Source organism: Leptonotus elevatus, chromosome 2 (genome assembly GCF_054856555.1).
Source record: "Leptonotus elevatus isolate MCC_2025b chromosome 2, RoL_Lele_1.0, whole genome shotgun sequence".
Lineage (NCBI taxonomy): Eukaryota > Metazoa > Chordata > Actinopteri > Syngnathiformes > Syngnathidae > Leptonotus > Leptonotus elevatus.
In genome coordinates this window covers 30519968-30539950 of record NC_141240.1, presented here as the reverse complement: position 1 = coordinate 30539950, position 19983 = coordinate 30519968, and the positions used below count along the sequence as shown (strand labels likewise).

Genomic DNA, 19983 nt, shown 5'->3' with positions numbered 1-19983 from the left:
AAAATAGAAAGTTGACCATCTTTTACATACACAGCAGGCTGACAACTTAAACCGATGACATGCTTGGGGGCTGGAGGGCATTTTCTATCTTCCATTGATGCTCTCGGCTGTGGTGACAACACTTAGTATTTCATATCACAAGCTGAATTTATCACAGGCAGTGTAGCCAACATTTAGGTTCATAAAGTCCAAACTTCTGTATTTTTAGCCTCTGTCAAATAAATGTTTAGAAGGTTTGCGCGTGTGAACAAGTTGAAAATATGTTGCTCACATTTAATTTGAGACTTTTTAAGGCTTCAAAAGCCTGAAAACATGATTGGGTGGTGATGACAACAACTTTAAGGAACTCGACAAAGTGCAATTTCTGCAGAAATTGTGTGGGAATGCCGAAAAGCTGAACGCTAAGATTTGAATGCTTGTGCTTATAAAGTAAACTGAAAGATAAATGATGTGAAAATTTACTCATTTTTAATTGTAGAAAAACTTGAACTTGAATCTGTCAAAGGTGGGATTTAATCATTTCAGAGAAATTATAATCCATTTCCTGATATGATAGTTAGTTGTTATCGAACCATCGAATGTACTAAAATATGGTCCAAGCGAGGTTGGAACCGAGGTTCTCCGTGGTGTGAGACAAATGCTCTAAGCACTGAGCTAACGTGACTCGTTCAAATTCGTGGCTCATGGCGTATTTATATTTGAAAAGTGTCATCTGATGCTAAAAGCTAACATGCATTTAATCATTTTAGTGAAATTATAATCCACACTGCAAAAACTAAAATCTTAAGTAAACTGTAAATTCTTAAATGTAACCTAAATTAGCTTATTTTGATTTGGCAAGTTATTTTTTACTTAAAATGAAATTGTCAGGCAAGATCATTGTGCTTGTTTTAAGATACTTATTACTTAATTATCTTATTTGATTAAGCAGTCTTGGCATTGAGTGTTAACCGCCAGTTTTAAGAACCGTGAGGCTTAAAACAAGCATTTCTTACATTTTAAGATGGCTGACCAACATCAAAGGCCCTGAACTGGGGTTTCATAAGTTGAATTTCTTATTTTAGGATTTTGCAAAATATAGTAATAAGATAAATGGAAGAAAAGTGTGAAAATAATCCGCCAAAAGTTTAATATAGTACTTTATCGTAAGCATTGTTTTCTTGTAAAAATCATCAGTTTGTGGTTTCGGTATATTTACTAAGATCGTTTTTCTTCTTTCCGGCCAGTATAGTACTAGCTCAGTGATCTAGTGGTAGAGTGTCTACCCTCAGACTCGGAGGTTGTGGGTTCAATCCCTGCCTTGGTCATACCATTAAAAAAATATATATATATTATTATTTTTTATTTTATTTAAATGGGACCTTGTCAAGTTGGCCAAATGAATGTGAATATATTTTAATCAATATTATTATTATAAAAAAATATATATATATTATTATTATTTATTTAGTCAATATTACTTGTTTTTAGTCTAAAAATACTATTTTCAAGACCGCTGTGGTTGATGTGGGCCTAGTATTTTCTTACAGGTAAATTTAAGTAAAATGTTCTTGTTCTGTTGGCAGATCATTTTGCTTATTTGAAGTAATAATTTTCTTATTTTACTATATTTTTTTCTTAAATTTTCCCTTTTGCAGTGCATTTCTTGATATGGTAGTCAGTTGGTATACATGTATATCACTTAGCATAATGGCTATGTATATATTTGCAATGTACAGTTGAAGGTGGGTTTAGAACCTGCAACCTCCTGGTAACTGGACAATGCACTTTACCAACTGCACCACTGAGCATTATCAGGCACCTGGCAATGTTGATTAGCTGTATGCATGGGAGTGGGCGTGGAAAGTAGTACTTGTTCAATGTCAGTCCCATTGAAAAAGAATGGGGAAAAGTTGATATTTAACGTTAAAGTGTGTGAATACTGTAAGTAATGTGGAATCAGATGGTATATACCCCGGGAGGCATGAATTTTTCAAGCAAGCATTATGTGGGAGTTGTTTCACGGCAAAAAAGTGTGGAGAATAAAAATCACAATCACATATGAGGGAATGCTTCAGCATAAAAAATAAATTAAAAAAACACTTGGCAGGACACAAGAAAAAACATTAAAATTCTCTCTAGAATAATCTTTACGAGTAACACAAATATGTCCCTGTTGTGTCAACAGCACTACTCACGGTGCAGGGTGATGGAAATGTTAATGGTGCGGACGTCGGTGACAGTCTTGAGGTCGGGGATGCTGGCGCATTTCAGCTGCGTGGCTGCCGGCGTTTCTCCCACATCGATCCAGCAGACGGTCTCCTTGGCATAATTGAAGTCCATGGCCATGGCCTGCTTGGTGGCAATGGAGGGCAGCCGGGACGTGGAGCCGCTCAGCGAAGTGCAGCGGATGTCATGCAGATTCGCTATCAAGAGCATTGGAAGACGATCTACCGGCTCTGGGGATGGTGAGGAGAACGCAACAGCCGTGAGACGGAGGGGGCGGGGCGGGGGGGTATCAAGGTGTGAACAAGAATAGCAGGTCTCACCATTTTTGGCTTTGCAGGAGCGGTTGTCCGGCTGTAGCAGGTAGCCCTCCACACAGCTGCATTGGTAGGAGCCCTCTGTGTTTTTGCACGTCTGGCTGCATGTTCCATACACACTGCACTCATTGAAATCTACCAGGAGAAGAATGTGACGGTCATTACGTTAAAGGCAAACAGGCCGTGCTGAACCTTTATAAATATTTTGTGTCAAGTTTGGCCCCCTTCGACATTTGACAGCAATAGAAATAACCTAAATGTCATTGTTTCACACCGAAATGTGTTGACTTGTGTTGAAAATTGATATATTTTTATTTCATTCTACATATGCGATTAATATGGTGGTAATTAGGGATGCGCGATAATATCGGTGGCCGATAATTATCGGCAATTATCGACCAATTTGACGTCAAACAGATAAACCGGATAATAAAGAAATCCGCCGATAATAATAGACAACCGTGTTGGTCAATCTGTTCTGGTTGTGACTCCCCAAAATGTTACCCTCACAGTTTTTTGTTGAATTTTTAAAACATGACTGTTTTGTTTTGGCAAACTCAAAATTAGTTACTGGTTGTCTTTGAAGCAGAGATATTAATAAAATTCAGCTTCATGGTGCTTTACACAATGTTTTGATGTATTTGTACTTCTAGTAGGACTCGAAAGTATATTTGTATTAAAGTTAATTTTGCAAACAAATATCGGCTTACTTATCGGTTATCGACATCGGTTGAAAATATCGTTATCGTGCATCCCTAGCGGTAATAATGGTAGAAATCTTGAAAATTTGACACTATGAATGCCATATACGGTACGTGTGTAATGTGTTTTATGGGAAAGTGGTAAAAGTGTTAAAAGGGGTGCGTCAAACAATCCAGAGAACCACAAATATTTGCATAGGTTACCGTAGAACCATGCACCTGTTAGTCTTTGAAACAGTAAACATGGAGAAACAATAAAAGAATAAAACAGCATAAGAATGATCGTACATACATAAGTACAGTAAGGACCAGTAGAGTACCAGCAACGTAGCAAGAAAAATTTAAAAATTTTAGTTCTAAAAAATACACATTCCCTTTTGCAATTTCAGACTATTAAACCATTTTAAAAAGATCTACAGCTCATAACTAGATATTAAAAAAATATATATATCATGAAGATATTCTTGGCCATTGGAAAACAAATAGAATGTATTTGTTAAATATATTGATAAGCAAGCACAGTTGCAAAACCAAAATAGCCACTAACCTTTACATGTCTTTCCATCTGCAGCCACCTCATAGCCATTGCTGCAGTAACACTTCGGCCCGTCGTGAGTCACAGCGCATTGATACTGGCACCAAAAGGAGGCGCAGGCCGGTGCGTTTTCTAAAACATCAAACATACAGAGCACATAAAACACTGCAAGGTTACACGACGGCCACAATTTCCTCAATGACAAAAGAAGGCCAAATGGAGTGTTGTAGGTCATTGCTCCATGTATGTTGAATGTTTTCATGTACAGTGACACTGTGTCTAGAGGTAGTGCACGAGCACATTTGGTATGTGTGTGATTTGAGTGTGCACATGCAGTAAAAACAAAAAAAATAGAGGGGAAGCTTTCCTAAAAGGGAATTTGGAGCAAGAGTTTGTGTGTTCAGTGAGCTTCAATGGGGTGTGAATGGTACAGAAGATTAAATTCAGCTTTCAGAATTTTTCCTAACTCTGGTCAAACGCAGGCCCATATAGGACGGCCCAGTGATCCGGACTGGGTGAGTCTTTTCCAAAAGTTCAGAAAAACAGCACATGAAGCCAGAGATTAACTTGGAGGAAATTGAAGAACGTGAAGGTGAAAGACTTCACTTAGGCTATTTCATTTAGGCCTCTATTATCAACAGCTTTATTAGTATTTGTGAATAAAATACATACAGTAAATACATTTCTTATTCATGAATGATTTAAAAGTGTGTGCTACGAATCAGCATAGACAAACTTTCCTATTCCTCACGTCATAGCATGAGCTAGTAGACTGTAATTAAAATGACTCCATGAAATAGACAAACAAAGAGAGGCGGAACGCCTAAGACAAACACGGCAGTCCAGTTGTGATCCATTCAATGCCCTGAGAAAGAAATGACCCGGATGAATGAGAATATCCACAGGCATAAAAGAAACGGGGGTGGGGCCGTGGGGGGGTGGACATTGGAGTCATAACGCGATAACGAAACAATTCTGAATTGCTGCAGGAAGTGAACTGAAAATAACGATCATAATAAGAATGGTGCAGATACAAAAGTTCAAGGTTCGAGCTGGCACAAGCTTTTCCTGAATCATCCCGAGTCTTGCTACCACTGGCTGTGTCCACCGGCGCATTTACCGGAATGCATTCAGATCTTCTCCTCCTCTCATTCTTATGCTGCCGCATGCAATAATCGGCGTTTATACGTCTCAAATTCAATGTTGTTCATCTCTTGGAGGAAAAAAACGACGACGACTGAGTGAATGAAATGAAATGAATAACTAACCATTCACTTCCACAATAATATGATACTGTACAGTGCGTACCTCCATGTGAATCCAGCTCGTAATATCTACACTGCTGCAGTTGAGACGGATTAGGCCGATGAAGGCTCTTTCATTATTTAAAGCCAGTAGCACAGTGGGCTACAATAGCCCTTTTGTTGTGACCCCACTGAAAGGAAGAGTCCCCCAGCAAAATGTGTGGCCCATATCGAATCCATTCACCAGGTCTCACAGTGTGAAAGACCCCGGGCCATTGGAAGGCAAAAAGATCCCCCAAAGAGGTTGCCGTGTTCTATTTTTTCCCCCCCTCCGTTCGGCACCTGGTTAAATGTCAAAATATGGGAAAAAAATGAATAAAAAGGTCTCACTAACTCCCTGTCCAACTCACTAGCCATTTGTCAATCTATACTGTACATGTTGGTCAGGAAAAGCAATGTAACCTTAAAATCATAATATTGTATGTAAAAATAATACTTACTTTAGGTAATGAAACAAGTGAGTGAAGAACTGTCCCCCTTGTCATAAGCTGTGCAAACACATCAGGCTTTTACTGACCTGAATGTATAAGAAAACTAAAGATGCCAACAGAATTGAAGAGCGGCACCTGAAGAGCTTCAGGATGAGGAGGTGTGTTAGAACATTCCGCCTCCAAGCAAACAGCAGCAGCAGACTTTTGACCACAGGAGAATGAAGGAAGACAACAACTTACACAGACAGAGAAAGAGGCCTTCAAATCCAAACAATGCCAACAATGACATTTATCCTTTTGACGGACTCTTCCAAATGTGGATAAAAAAAAAAAAAAAGACAAATTATTTACCAATGGGACAGAAACACAAAAAAACTAAAAATACAACAGTGGAGGAAACACCTGTCCCAGATGATCACCTGTATAAAAAGCCCCTTGCCGACAGACTCCGTGACAGGCCGAAGAGCTGTCGAAAGATGTCAAAACTGATCAAACTGTTGACTTGTGCAGCAAGGCCGGAATGGGCTACAAAATGTAAGAAGCTAAAGTGGAAGTAGTGCAACGTGACTTGTCAATCGATCTTGGCTGAGGGCTCCATGCAAGATATCCCCCCCCCCCCCCCCTCGCGGGATCTCAAAGATCAGGAGAAAGGTTAGAGGTCAGTTAGAGCTACATGGGTGGAGCTGGTTAATGATTTGAAGACAGCTGGGACCACAGTCGCCACGAAAACCATTGGTAATACACAGACACAACGCCTCAACTTTGCCAATGAACATATTCATGATTTTGAGCGAGACTGGGAGTAGATGCTGTGGTCAGATGAGACTGAAATCAAGCTCTTTGGCCCCAACTCAACTCCACGTGTTTGGAGGAAGGGAAATGCCGAATATGACATCAAGAGCATCATCCCCACCGTCAAGCATGACAATGGAAGCATTATGCTTGGTGGTGTTTCTCTACAAAAGGTGACAAGTTGACTCGATGGGAAGAGGCGGAGCTTCAAGTTTCCAAACACCAGTCGCAAAACCGCCAGCTTTTGCAGATGATATGCAGAAAAGAGTGGACTAAAATTACTCCTGATGTGTCTGCCAACCTAGTAAACCTGGTTTTGCCATTAAGTATTAAATCTTTTTTTTTTGCCAGGGGGTCAAATACTTATTTCCCTCAACGAAATGCAAAATATTATTATTATTTTTATTCCATGTAAAAAAATATTATTTTTTCTGATATTCTTTTTATCACTGTTCAAATAAAGCCGCCATAAAAATCTCAGACTCTTCATTTTTTTCTTAGTATGAAAACTTTCACAATCAGCAGGGGATCAAATACTTATTTATTTTTTTACACTGCAGACCATTAAAAATGGTGTCAATATCATTCATGGAGGGGGCGAGTCAATCCTGGCCGACACAACTCTATATTCAAGTCACAAATTTGTGTCTACTTCTGTGTTGCCCAAAGTTAATACTTGTCGGTTGTTTCTGGTGTTCGGTTCAAACCAATTACCATAAAATCTATTTTTACAGACTCTATGTTGAAAAGACAAATTGCCTTTAAATGTTCAGCCGATGTCATGTTCAGGAGAATAGGACAGATGTGAGGTCGCAGTGACCTTGACCTTTAAAGCTCTCACATCATTCTTGCCAAGTTTGTGTAAATTCCTGTCCAGCGTTCCTCACTTATCTCCCCTACAAGAGTGGGATAACGTGAAAAGAGGCTGCGGCCAGAATGAAAACACAATTATCAGACGTGTTTGACAAGCACAGGACATGTTTGTGATGTGTTCTTTTCAGTTGGGAGCTGCAATGAGAGCATGTCGACATGTAGATTAGAATGTCTTCCGATGGGGATTTTTAGTCCGTCGCCACTTTCTTGCCTATGTGGGGTTTAGTTGGTTTTCTTTTCATGTATGAGGAGTTTGCTTGTTGACTTGTTCCATGTGTAAAATTATGTAATTGTGACATGGCTTATTATTTTCCCCTGCAAAGGAAAAATACATTTAAATAAAACTAAATTTGAATATTTCATTTAATATTACAAACAATTGTTTGAATTACGGGCAAAAATCCAAACAACAATGAAAAAAGTTTTTTTTAAGTTTCCAGTCTTATCCCGCAGCTGTAACTGAACTCGCTGTGCAAACCGGCCACGCCAGCGTGTGACATTGGTAGGACGCTTCTTCCCAGGACATTCCTCCCTTTGTACCTTCACCGTCTGGAAACAAGTCTGCACATGTCCTCCAATGTACTCTACCTGTTGCATATTCCCAATAGTGTGACATATAACTATACAAACAGTGTAAAATGTGCCCATGAATAATGAGGTTTTTCTGTTATTTCATATAGTAAAAAAAAAAAAAAAAAAAGTTTAGTAAATTAAAGAATTAAGAGAGAGCTCCTACAAAAAATATTTTTTTAATTTATTTATTTCAATAAAATCTCCTTAATGCAAACAAATCAAGCATGGATTCTCATTGTCTGTCTGAGGTACAAAACCCGAGGCAACATGTAGCTAATGTGTATAGTAAAAGTATTGAAACACAAGTCTTTATATTTAATCAGTTAGGGGTTAGATTTGATCCCTTAATAAACCTTGAATTTAAAGTATTTAGTTTTACAAGCACATTTAAGACAATTGTATTGCTTCAGGTTTTGTGGGAACCTGACCTCAAGCCTATGAAACTCCCTTTGGGAGCACGAGATGCGTTTAAGTTGAGTTCATATGCTTTTGTCCGGACATAAGTTGACATGGGGGCTAATTCCGCGCAGAGTGCATTTGCCGGACTTTGTGGCTGTAGAGTCAAGAGGGCAAAGGCATCGATGGCAAACAATCAGAGCGGCAGCTTGAGTAATGAGCAAACACTGTCTATCATAACCACAAACAGTGCAACATGCTTCCCCAGAAAACCACTTTTAGACTTTAAACACAAACACACACATCCGAAAGGCAACAAACATTTTGTGGAGCTCTGCTTCTTAACGCTTCACTTGCTCCCACTTCCATTGTGAGTTAGAAAGCACTATATTGCCCCCCCGCATACAGTGATGGCCCAAGCCTGGCAGTTAAAGACATAACAGGTCTTGTCATGCAAGACCGCAGCCAATAAAACCGTTCGGGTCAAACCCCGCTCATGAATAAAGATGAAAATGTGGCCTTTCCGCAGGCCGAGTCAAGTCGACTATGAGCGGCTCTCATTCCACATTTACTGAGACATGAAGGACAAAGACAACCCACTGCATGCATAAACAATTGCGTGGCAATAATAAGGGCTCCCTTTGAGGGAACAGGCAAAAAGGGGAAAGCTTTCAGGAGTACTGTCATGACCCCATTTTCTCTTTTGCTATAAATCAGTCACTTCTGAGGAACAAGACCTTTGCCCCCCTGGAGAGGCCCCATCACCCTCAAAATGACAGTGAATGCACAAAAAGCAGGCCTGCAGATCAATGAACACACACCACTATCGGCCATGTGACAAGAAAACCGCATAAGTGCCAAAGACCATGATCATGCATTTTATCCCGTAAGTGTGCATACCTGCATACTCACCAAACAAAAATGTCACAAATAATTCTGAACACTAAAAGTAATGATCTCTTCTCACGGTCTGTCATTATTTAATAATAAATTCTTTCAAATTTCCAAACATTATGACAAAGCAATGATATCCTATATAGAAATCTAAAACACATTATTAATGGACCGAGATAAAGTAGCTTTACTGACCGCTGGTGTCAACAACTTGGACAGAATTACGTGGACATAGTGAGTGACAAAGTGCGCTTTCAGACATCAGCAGCGGCGTACGCTAGCACAAGCCGCCAGTTTGTACAAGCAAACACTAGGATGGTTGTGAAGGACCAGAACTTTCCCTGAAATGGGTTCTGGACACACTGCTGGTGTGTGTGGGGGGAAATGGGTGTGTTTGGGTGTGTGTTTGCAAGAATGTGACCATGTGAGTGCATGTTTGGGTGCACGTGGGGGTGCACGCATGCAATACTAGTGGTACGTAGGTCGAGCTTTACTGATGACTTGTGTACTCACAAAGGGAGACACGCCTCGCTGTGCTTGGCTGATAGAATCACTCAGCGATCTCCAATGTAGAACATCTAGAACATTAGCATTTTGAATCGTTAAGCTAACTTGATCAGATATTGTCCAAAACAAAAACGGTTCCTTTCCTTTGTTTTACAGAAAATAATGGGGGGGGGGGGTATATTGATGCCCCCTTTAAAATCCTTTAGAATTCACTATATTATCGCAGTCACTGGCCATGGACTAAATAGTGCTATGACGTCTATAGTCGTCAACTGGAATCTAACTGATCGCTGCCATTGACATCTATCAGTGTGAAGTATGTGTTCCCACGGTAGGAATGGAGGACGGTCTCGCCAAGCTTGTCCGTGACTATCAAGTTTTTTTTTTAAACTGTAATGACGAACAGACCCTTGCAGATGGCAGCGTTACGATACTTTATTTTATTTTTTAATTTTTTTTAGGAGTTGAGGATGAAATTATGAGGGACAGAAATGCCAACACGTTTAAAGTCTTGGAAGTTTATGCACGTCAGATAGTGTGTTTATGTATGGTAATAACAGACTAAACGTCGCAGAAGCTAATAGATCATCATCACAATCATGAGAAAAGATGACAGTTTATGGAGCGAATGAGGAATGCCGTGTAAAAAAAAACAAACATCTGACTTAAGCCATGTGGTGAGTCAATGTTGCTCACGCTTCATAAATATCTATCTGTAAATAACTTGTTTTCCGTCAAAAGCCCTCAGTCTTATTTTAGATGTTTTATACTCTGAGGTGTCACAAAAGCAACAAAAAAAAAAAGATTTGCCTCAAAGTGCCTGTTCTGCTTGACATGCTTCTTTTCACAAAAAAAGCTTGTTTTGCCTTTTTGGTCAAATCTGTGTTTTTGGTGACCTAACCAATAGTCTACGGATGATTAATAAAAAACAGAAAAAAATAGAAACAAACTTTTTTTCTGGTAAAAGAAGATAAACTGTTTTTGGTGGGTAACACAATATTCTGTGACTTTTGAAAGATTAGTCAAAATGCTCAACAGCAGTTGGCAAAATTAATAAATCTGCTCTGAAAACAGCTGGCAGTGAATGAGTTAATAGTACTTTAAACCCTAAATATACCATCAAATAAGAATAGTTGGAGATCGGTTCCACAGAAAAAAAAAAGTGAATTGGTGAATTTATGAATAGTCTACAGCATATCAGAATTCTGAATTTAACCAAAATGTTCCTGGAAAATATGTATAAAAAAAGTGAATCATCATTATTTTTTGAATACACGTGAGATGTAAACATTTTGTGTGAAGCCACAGCATCACAGTATCACTCTGGGCGCGTGATACTTTTCCTTTGGCTTTTGAAACGCCACAAAAAGAAGGTAAATATACACCACAAGTAAGCAGACTCACATTCTAAACAGTAAGACTTCGACTATGGCCACATCTGTTGTCATTTGTTACGCAAGTTACGACAGAGTGTTTCATTGTTTTTACATTTTACTACGGTCAACTTCTTTCTTCTTACATTTGAGTGACAGTAAAGAATGTAAAAATGTTTCTTAAATCTTGCAAAATAGCCAGTATTGAGTATTTCAAGACATGAGGCGAGCTGTGATTATCACTTGTGTTTGAATTTGTACTGCTGCTGTTTGTTTATAGCAAAATGTTTGAAAAGAGACTTCACAACTGCAGGGTGAGCCCGAGACGAAACAAATCAGAATGCAATGCAGAGACAATACATTTTTGGTTCTTAAACTGCAACAAAGACAATATGGACACAATATGTTCCAGCCCCCATTCTTCTATTGTCTGTAATTAATAGAGAGGGTTTGGATGGGATTCTTCTTCAGTTGCCTGAATGCTGAACATTCATCATTTCCACAGGGTTCGGAAGAAAAAAAAACACACACACAGTAAAGCACTAAGCTGATTGATAAATTAATGACTTTTCCCCTCCCAGAAATAAGAACTTGCTTGCATTCAAAGAAGCCAAGGCAGGCCAGCTCATTAAGGGGCCTAATAGAGGCGATTACAGGATAGAGATTACAATTTTGAATGGCAAAGACAAGCAGGCAGCAACTCTAGCCTCTGAGAACACTACGACAATTGGTAGTTCTCTTTTTTTGTCTTCCCCAGCAAAAGAAGTGTGTATTACCTCTGCAGTGAGGACCCTCATCCCAGCCATCGGAGCAGTCCGGGACTCCGTCACACAGTTTGCTCATGTGGAGGCAAACGTCCAGGTCCAAGCAGCCATGCTCATTGACGGGACACTTGTTCACTCTGTTGTGCAAGCCTGGAAAACAAGTACAATGTTCAGTTTTAAAACTGTGTTTTATTGTTTTGTTTTTTTAAGGTTTTACATGTATGGATTCTAGATTCAATCACTTCAAATATAATTGATTTCCGTGTGACATTTTTGTGTAACAGTCGAATAAATTGAAGTTAAACCAGCATCGTGGAAACGGATTGTGGTCAAAGACAAAACTTGACTTTGTACCCGGCAAAAGTGCACAAAAGATATATTGGTTTCGACCTAAATTGTTGAATGTTTCCCAGAAAAGCTCATGAGGAACATTTTTATTTATTTATTTATTTCGAACATTGCCAGTTTCGAATATACAGTAGATTGTGGTCTCTTTGCCTCAATGTCTCCCACACTTCTCTCCATTTCTCAGCCCACACTGCAGAGCAAACAGTTTGCTTTGGCTGTTTTTCTTCTTCCTCCGCCTCCTCCTCCCTCGTCTCTCTCTGTTTCCTACATCTGCTGACCCATTTTACCAAAACACTGGAGCAACCAAGGTGCAGTGCACCTCCTTCTGTGGGTTATGCAGCGGGTGCTGATGCTGAAATCTGAAGATCACAGTTTCTTAAAATGCTACCTTGTGATTCTCCAACAGCCAGCGTTGAAATTATTGCAATGTTGAACAGATGCGGAACCCACAAAGCAGATCATTCTCATGCTTTGTACCCCTTTAAACGGAACGGTCTCATCGAACAGCTCTGTATATATTATTTCGAATGAATGAATGAATAAATAAATAAATAAATAAAGCATTTTACAACTTTTGAACATCATTTGATGGTGCCTAATGTAGCCAAAATAATATTTATTTATTTTTTTGCAGCATAGAAAAAGTGTCACATTAGTAAAAAAATAAATAAAAAATATAAATAATAAAATACGTTCCCGTGTCCATGTCTTTCCTCACTACAACTTTCTCTTGGGTCCTTCTCTTGCTCTCTTTCCCGGCAGATCCATACTCATCACATCAAGCGATATACTCACACTTTTTCTTCTGGACGTGTCCAAAACATCTAAATCTGCTCTGTGTGACTTTTTCCCCAAACCTCTAACCCTGGGCTGTCCCTGCGATGAGCTCATTTCTAATCCTATCCATCCTGGTGACACTCAAAGAAAACCTCAGCATCTTCATTTTCCAACACCTGTGCCACTGTCTGACATCATGACCTCAAAATGTTCCCCTTCATCCCAGCAGAAGCTAGTCTATCACTTCTTCACCTCTTTAACCACACTCCCCCGTTGCTCTTGACTGTTGACCTCAAGTATTTAAAGTCCTCCGCCCTCGCTATCTTTTCACTCTTCCTCCTCCACCCCTCTTATTCATCCTGTCTCATTTCTGCTCATCTTTCACAACCTCTCCTTACATATTTAGACTAGCGGGGCTGCATAGAACATATTATGGGGGGGGGGGGGGGGATTGGGGGATTGACTTCCCCTTTAACTTGATTAATCAATAGTTCCCACAACTCTGCACATCACTCTTGCTCTTAAAAATGGGAACCACACACTTTTCCGCCATTCCTCAGGCATCTTCTGACCCTTTTGGAACTCATTTTTTAAACCACCGGGTGAAAAATTCAATAGCCACCTCTCCGAGATGATTCCATACCTACACAGGTATGTCAACAGCATCAAGTGCCTTTCAATTTTTCATCCTTTTTTTGGTCCTTTTCTAATTTCCTCATTGTTACTTTCTGGTCTGCCACATAAAATAAATAAAAAGTTGTTATTGTAGTTGTACATCCGTCTTAGAGTGTCTGAGCAGATGAGCAGCTCTGCCGTCTGGGGGATGCTAGCATATTAGCAGCTCGCTGCCTCAGCCTCTAAGCCAGCCTGATTTCCATTCAATAAATGGCCAACTCCACATGAACTGCACTACCAGGAATGCACTTGCACTTCGGAACTGAACCCCCTGCGAAGGCTCTTTGGTGGCTTCTGCTGAGTTAATGACATTGTATGAGCTGCACTACACATCGCAATCAGACAAACCACAAAATTATCTGATGTAAAAGGAGCACATTCCATTTAAAGGGATACTTGACTTATTGAGACATTTTATCAGTAAAAAGTTAATATTTTGTCCAGAATTCATTTGAAATTCATTATTTTTCATGTACAATTAATACTTTTTAAAAAAAACTAATTTTCCCACATGCTGTCGATTGAAGATGGCGTCACGCCTGCTGAGGAAATAGGTAACGACCAATCGCGGCTTACCTGTTCTCTGGATTTGGTCAGCAAACTGAGCCATGATTGGTTGTTACCTGTTTCCTGAGCACGGGTGATGTCATCTTCAGTCGACAGCAAGTGGCAAAAATAGTTTTTTAAGGTAATAATTGTTTGTGAAAAATAATGAAGTTATCACATTAATTACAGACAAAATATGAGTATCGTATTACGGCTGAAAATGGCTCAATGAGTCAAGTATCCCTTTAAGCAATCTCAAGAAAACCTTTGAATAGCAGTGACGAAGAGATAGCATGTGGACATTTGAGAATCTTAAACTGTCAAACATGCACACCAACCATCCCACCACTTGTTCGCAGCAGCAGAAATATGATGGTTGTTATTACATACGGCAACAATTACACAAAATGACCTGCTCTGGAATTTATTGAAAATCTATGAAAGTTAACATCTTAACTCCGACCACATTAGCTGCATCTCTTGATGTGCTGGTCAGGATAAACTCCCCCATGTTTTAAATACCACACGTAAAAAGGGGGGAGTTTGTCGTTTTCAAAAGAACAATTTTTTTTTGTCATATTTGTTTTAAGTTAATAGTCCATCAGTAAAATAATGTTAACCGTCTGACCCCATCTTGTACATTTAATTAGCTTTTTAAAGAAACGATCGCATTTGAGGAAAAATACCCAATCGGAGACAAAGGGCGTGACTTAGTTACAAGGTGTAAAAAAAAAAGAAAATTGCCATGCACTTACAAGCACACTTGTAGCCGATAACCGGCACAAGCCCACAACCTCACACTGACCTATTAGCTTTGCCTAAAGGAGCTTTGCTGAAACTACGGCAGAATATCCAACTTTGGTAAATGGGAAAAAAATGCTCACTCTTCGTTTGCTAAGAACTGGGCTAGCAGATAAAGTAGCTGAGGATGCAGAATTAGGAACAAAACTCCATTCTGAAGAACTCATCAACTCCAACGTAGCAGTCGTGCCTAACGACATTTACATGTTTACAGTGCTAATGCTAGCGTAGTATTGCTAATGTAGTGCTGCTATTTTGTGGAACCTGGAGAGCATTCTCTGTGGCTATTTATCAGGAACGACAGTTTCATAATCCAATGCCATTATGAATGGCCATGTCTGAGAACCGTGCTCATGCACATCAGTGAGGGGCATAGCTTTGGTCAGAGACTCGAAGGGGGTGAAAGGATTAGTAAACGAAGTGAGGACATTAAAATCTTGCTAGCGGTTTTAAAACAGTAAACTCCTCTTTCAATATAGCAATTTCCTATCATCTTGCCTGGAGTAAAAAGTTCTTCTTGGCTTTAAAAAAAATAAAAATACCTGTGGATTTGCATGAGGCTGAACTTACCCCCAAGTAGCATGCATCTAGCATAGTCGTTGAACACTTGTTTAAAAGGATTTGAGCGTCCAGGGGTACACGCACTACAGTTAGCGAATTCCTCTTTTAGGGTATGAATCATACTCTAGAAGATATGGTCCACTGTATTGAAACCGGTATTGCACAAGTCTTATGAGTAAAATCTAAATGTGTATAATAATCAGAGAAAATGCCTTTTCACACAGAGGGTGTGAACCTCTGGAGCACCTCCCCCGCCCCTCAGTTATGCAATGACCTTTCCTTGGATCCCCTGTTGATCTTTTGTTCTTGAGCAGAAACGCGTGCTTTTGTTCCTGTCTCTCTGCTTCCATGGCAGCCCCTGATTGACTCCCATAAAGTCTACTGTCAGCTTGAATGAAAATGTTAGGCTGGGTGACACGCGGGCCTTCCCACCAAGTGACTCTCCCCACTGCGGGAGTCTTCTTTTGAGCAGCATGCATACGGTTGTGACATTCGAGGAGGCGCACAGGACAGGACTTCACAGTGGCAAGTGCGCCAACTAGAAGGGGAGTGTTTATGGAGGGGTTTTTGCTCCAAAAAACACTTAGTGGATTATTCATGACAACAACCTGAGCAGCATGGAAACAACTTTGCTGGATTTGCATTCAAAGAGCGCCCACAGCTTCCAAAGGTCCAAATCCATTGTCTTCATGAAAGGAAGTGATTGTCATTTAAATATCTAAATGTGAACACACTCGAAGCCAGTCCAGTTTTTTTGCTATTTGGGAACAGGGGACACAAGGGTACATTCCTTCTAACAGACAGTCAGCAATAAAGACATGTTACAACTGCTATATAGGCGTATTATGTCGATTACATCATTGTACTGTCAAATAGGCAGAAACTGAAAGGAGCAGAGGGATCACTAAAAAGACAACCACGAAACCTCACGTCACCCTACATATGTTTTATCCTTGGGGATTGAATGCTAGCTAGGAACGGTTGACTGTACACACACTGTGGCTGAAGAAGTCTCATGCCGTATAAAGCAACACACTCATTGCCTGTATCAATACAAAATAAAAGATGTGTTAATATTGTATACGAGTACATTGAAGTCCTGCTATATCGTAGTTCCTCGTTGGCACCCCAGCTACAGCATACTCTCGGTTTAAGTTTACTTTCAAACCAAACATAACTTACTCCTTTCATAACCGGAATACTGGTTCATATAAACGGAATACCTCGAATCAACGGGGGGGGGGGGGGGGGGGGGGGGGGCATTGCTTTTTGTCATGCGCAGCGCCGTCCTACTGGCTAAAGGACCCTCCCTTGACTACATTGATTTCTCTGCTCAATTTTCGCTGTATTTTCTGGCTGTACGGCGAAAATGACACAGTTTGTGCCTATATACACATACAATCAATACAAGTATATAAGTCCGTGCTTCTAGCGTGTAACCCACGGGAAATACTCAAGCCGATGTCAACAAACATGACGCCCGCAGCAAAGAACCACACTTCTGAAGAGAGGAGGAAACCGACTACTTTATTTAATGTGGTGAGTGACATCAATATGTCTTTTATTGAAAGTATAGTAAGTAAAAAAGCGGAAATGACGTTTTTGACATAATTACGTTGTCCGCGCGTCGCGGTCCGAACGGGTATTCCAATCGAGCACAAATGAGCATGCATACAGGAGTAACTCTGTCCGCCACGCATGTAAACGTGTTACCTTGATTGTTTCAGAAACCGGAATTCTGACCTTAACCCGAATACTGACTGCATGTAAACACAGTCATTAACTGCTAACTCTTAGCAATGCAGCTATGGAATTGTAACGTCAATGTATGTAAGGGGCTTTTAAAATGCACTTTACTTACTTTGATCAAACGTATAGATACATTAATAAGAAGTATTACGCATGGTCATTCTTTTAACTGGGCAGATGTACAGTATTGTTGGGGATTCACTGATGAAAGTTACCCAAAAGAGAGTGCATCTCACCAGAGTAACTTACAAAGAGGAAGCTGGAAGCCCAGCCAGGCAAGACTCCATCAGGGGGAAGCTGATTGGGCAAGAGGAAAGACTGGGAAGAAGATAGGAGGAACCAGGAGCAGAGTTTCTGCGCCTTTTTGACAGGCCAAGAAGAACACTGAAGTGGGGGCACATCAAAAAGAAGGAAAAAAGAAGAGGAGACAGCGGCAAAGGGGAAGTGGTGCCTGAGTGGCGTGAGAAAGTCCTGTGCGCTCTCTCTCCCTCTTTATGTTGATAGGTCGGTGAAGATGAGGAGGGCTTAGGGTCGCAGACCGGGGCGGATTTAAAGGGCTTTGCTCCTTTCTCTGTGGAGGCAGAGTGTCACTACCGACCCTCTCCTGCATATATGCGCCCCCCCCCCCCCCAGCATGTACAGTTACATGACTGTGATTACAGGTTGTAAAAGGATTCCCACAACTAACTTAACTGTAAAAGGATGCCCACTATAGAAGAAGGTTTAAAACCACATAAAACCATCCCCATTCTCCCTCTCAGCCTACAAGCTAATCTGCTAATTTTCTGCTACACAAAGCCCTTTTCTGTAGAGTCATCCCCTCTCCACATGGCTCCATGAACTCCTTCCCGGCCGACCGCCGTCTGCAGTCATCTCCTCCTGCCTCGGTTGGCCGGCGCGACGCAAAAGGGAAGGGAAGCACAGATAACTGCGTGTGGACCACGGCCGCCTCAAGCAGCTGCACGGCGAGGATAAGTCCATCTTTCCATCAATACTTCCTCCTAGCCAGGCCACAAGCTGCCACAACCGCCGACAAGAGCCAGCTTGCATGTTTACAGGCGGGTAAACAACAAGGTTTGACAAAAGGGGAAGACCGATTGCGCATGTGTGCGTTTGAGTGGTCTCATACGGTTCAGATTGTCAGTTTAATCTAGCCCAAACATCTAGCCCAATTTATTAAGGTCGACATTCCAGCAGAAATCCCCTCAAATGACTTGCCTGCATCAAGAAGATGATTAATAATATTTTTTCCAGTCACTATTATGAGCTCTGGGGCCACTTTAATGACAACTTAACAGCATGATAGAAGGAGTGGCTTTTCATTTCCAAGTTGTCAGCTTTTTCACAGTAAATTTGCATGATTTTAACAAATTTCGCCACCTTGCTCAAGAATCCTCAAAAGGTAATTTTTATGCTAAACTGGGAGCTAAAACGTCTAACGTTAGAAGCAGACAACTGTTGCATAAGGTTTTTGATGTTGAAAGGGATTCCTTCACGGCAAGAACTTCTCCTGACGGGGAAAGTGCTTACATGCTAAGGCTAACTCAAACATCTGTTCCCAGTCGCTGGCTCCACCACAATGAATGCGGTTCACGCAAGAATCATAATTGCATGCAGACTTGGGTTGAAGACATAGAGCCGGTGTTTTTTGTTTTGTTTTTGTGTTTACTGAAAGGACTCCAACTGAGTTAAAAAAAAAGAAATTAAAGCTCTGACACAGCATTTTTAATTTTGACAACATCATGAAAAAAATAGGAAAAGGCTTGAAAAAACAACTGTCGTTGCTGCCAATAATGTAAAATGTAATGTCAGAGATGCAATATCTTGTAAGTATTGTGCATGGGAAAACTGTATAAACTTCAAAATGACCTTTGTAGGATTAATAAAGTGGGGGGGGGGGGGGGGTGAAATGTAACCCAGTGTCATGTTTACAATCCATATACTTGTTTAAATGCTACTGTATAAACCCACACCTCACAGAAAAAAACTCACATTCATTTCAAAAGAAGCCTTAATCTATCCCCAACACTTCACTTTGTCTGCAGGAGAAAACACCAAGTTAACACAAGCAGCCGAGAGTGCTTAAAAAGTGTCAATCCAGCACAGAGCAGGTTCACAGTAAAGTACAGTGCGTAAACCTCCGCCCCGGGCATGCTTGTTAACCGCTTACTGCACCCTTAGGCTGACTGTAAGTGAAACCAATTCAAGGCAAGCTGCGAGGGAGCATGAGAGCTGCCTCCGCGAGAGGACAACGTGATTCCACCTGTCGAAGGCGGCCTATAAGAGGGAAGCATTTGTCGGTTCCCTGGAAGGTGTTGTCAACATGAGGCTGTACAGCTGACCACAATCAGCCCACACCCGACCAATACATTCACAGCGTCCATCGATGAGCTCTCTCGCTCAGCATCGCCGACGGCTCGGTGATGTCATGTTAAAAACCCGCCACAGTGTCTTTCATTGCCTCAGAGGTAATTACAGCACGCATGAATGGTTGGGAAATGACAGGCAATTAGATGTTCAGACAGTGTGATGCTGGCAAGAACACTTTCTTGCTGCGTGGGTATCAAGAAGTGCTCATCAAAGGAGCCACTGCAGACAAAAACACACACCCCCGTTGTGGCAGTTTCGCACCACTGTTGTCATCGTAAACAAAACAGGTGGCTTTCAGTGGACATATGATCTAAATTACACCTAACATTGCCAAGTTTTAACCATACACTGCTGCATGAGGATGAGGAAAATTGGCTTTTCACTTTTAATTACTGTAAATGTAAAGTACTGCGTATAACAAAGCTCCTGTTGAGACGTACATAGCATGGTTTGCATATGTACACTTGACCCTAAAGGTGATAAGACTGGAA

The 19983-nt window shown here is 40.7% G+C and overlaps 1 protein-coding gene across 2 annotated transcripts in view; it reads right to left on the bottom strand.

Moving 5' to 3' along the window:
• LOC147179560 (low-density lipoprotein receptor-related protein 1-like) overlaps positions 1–19983 on the bottom strand; it is a 100119-nt gene that overhangs the window by 62496 nt on the left and 17640 nt on the right. For both annotated transcript variants that reach the window (XM_086068756.1, XM_086068757.1), the window contains exons 3-6: positions 11678–11815; positions 3771–3890; positions 2529–2657; positions 2178–2438 (exon numbers count right to left, since the gene is read on the bottom strand). In XM_086068756.1, coding sequence (XP_085924882.1) covers positions 2178–2438; positions 2529–2657; positions 3771–3890; positions 11678–11815 — 648 coding nt within the window. The remainder of the gene's footprint in view (positions 1–2177; positions 2439–2528; positions 2658–3770; positions 3891–11677; positions 11816–19983) is intronic.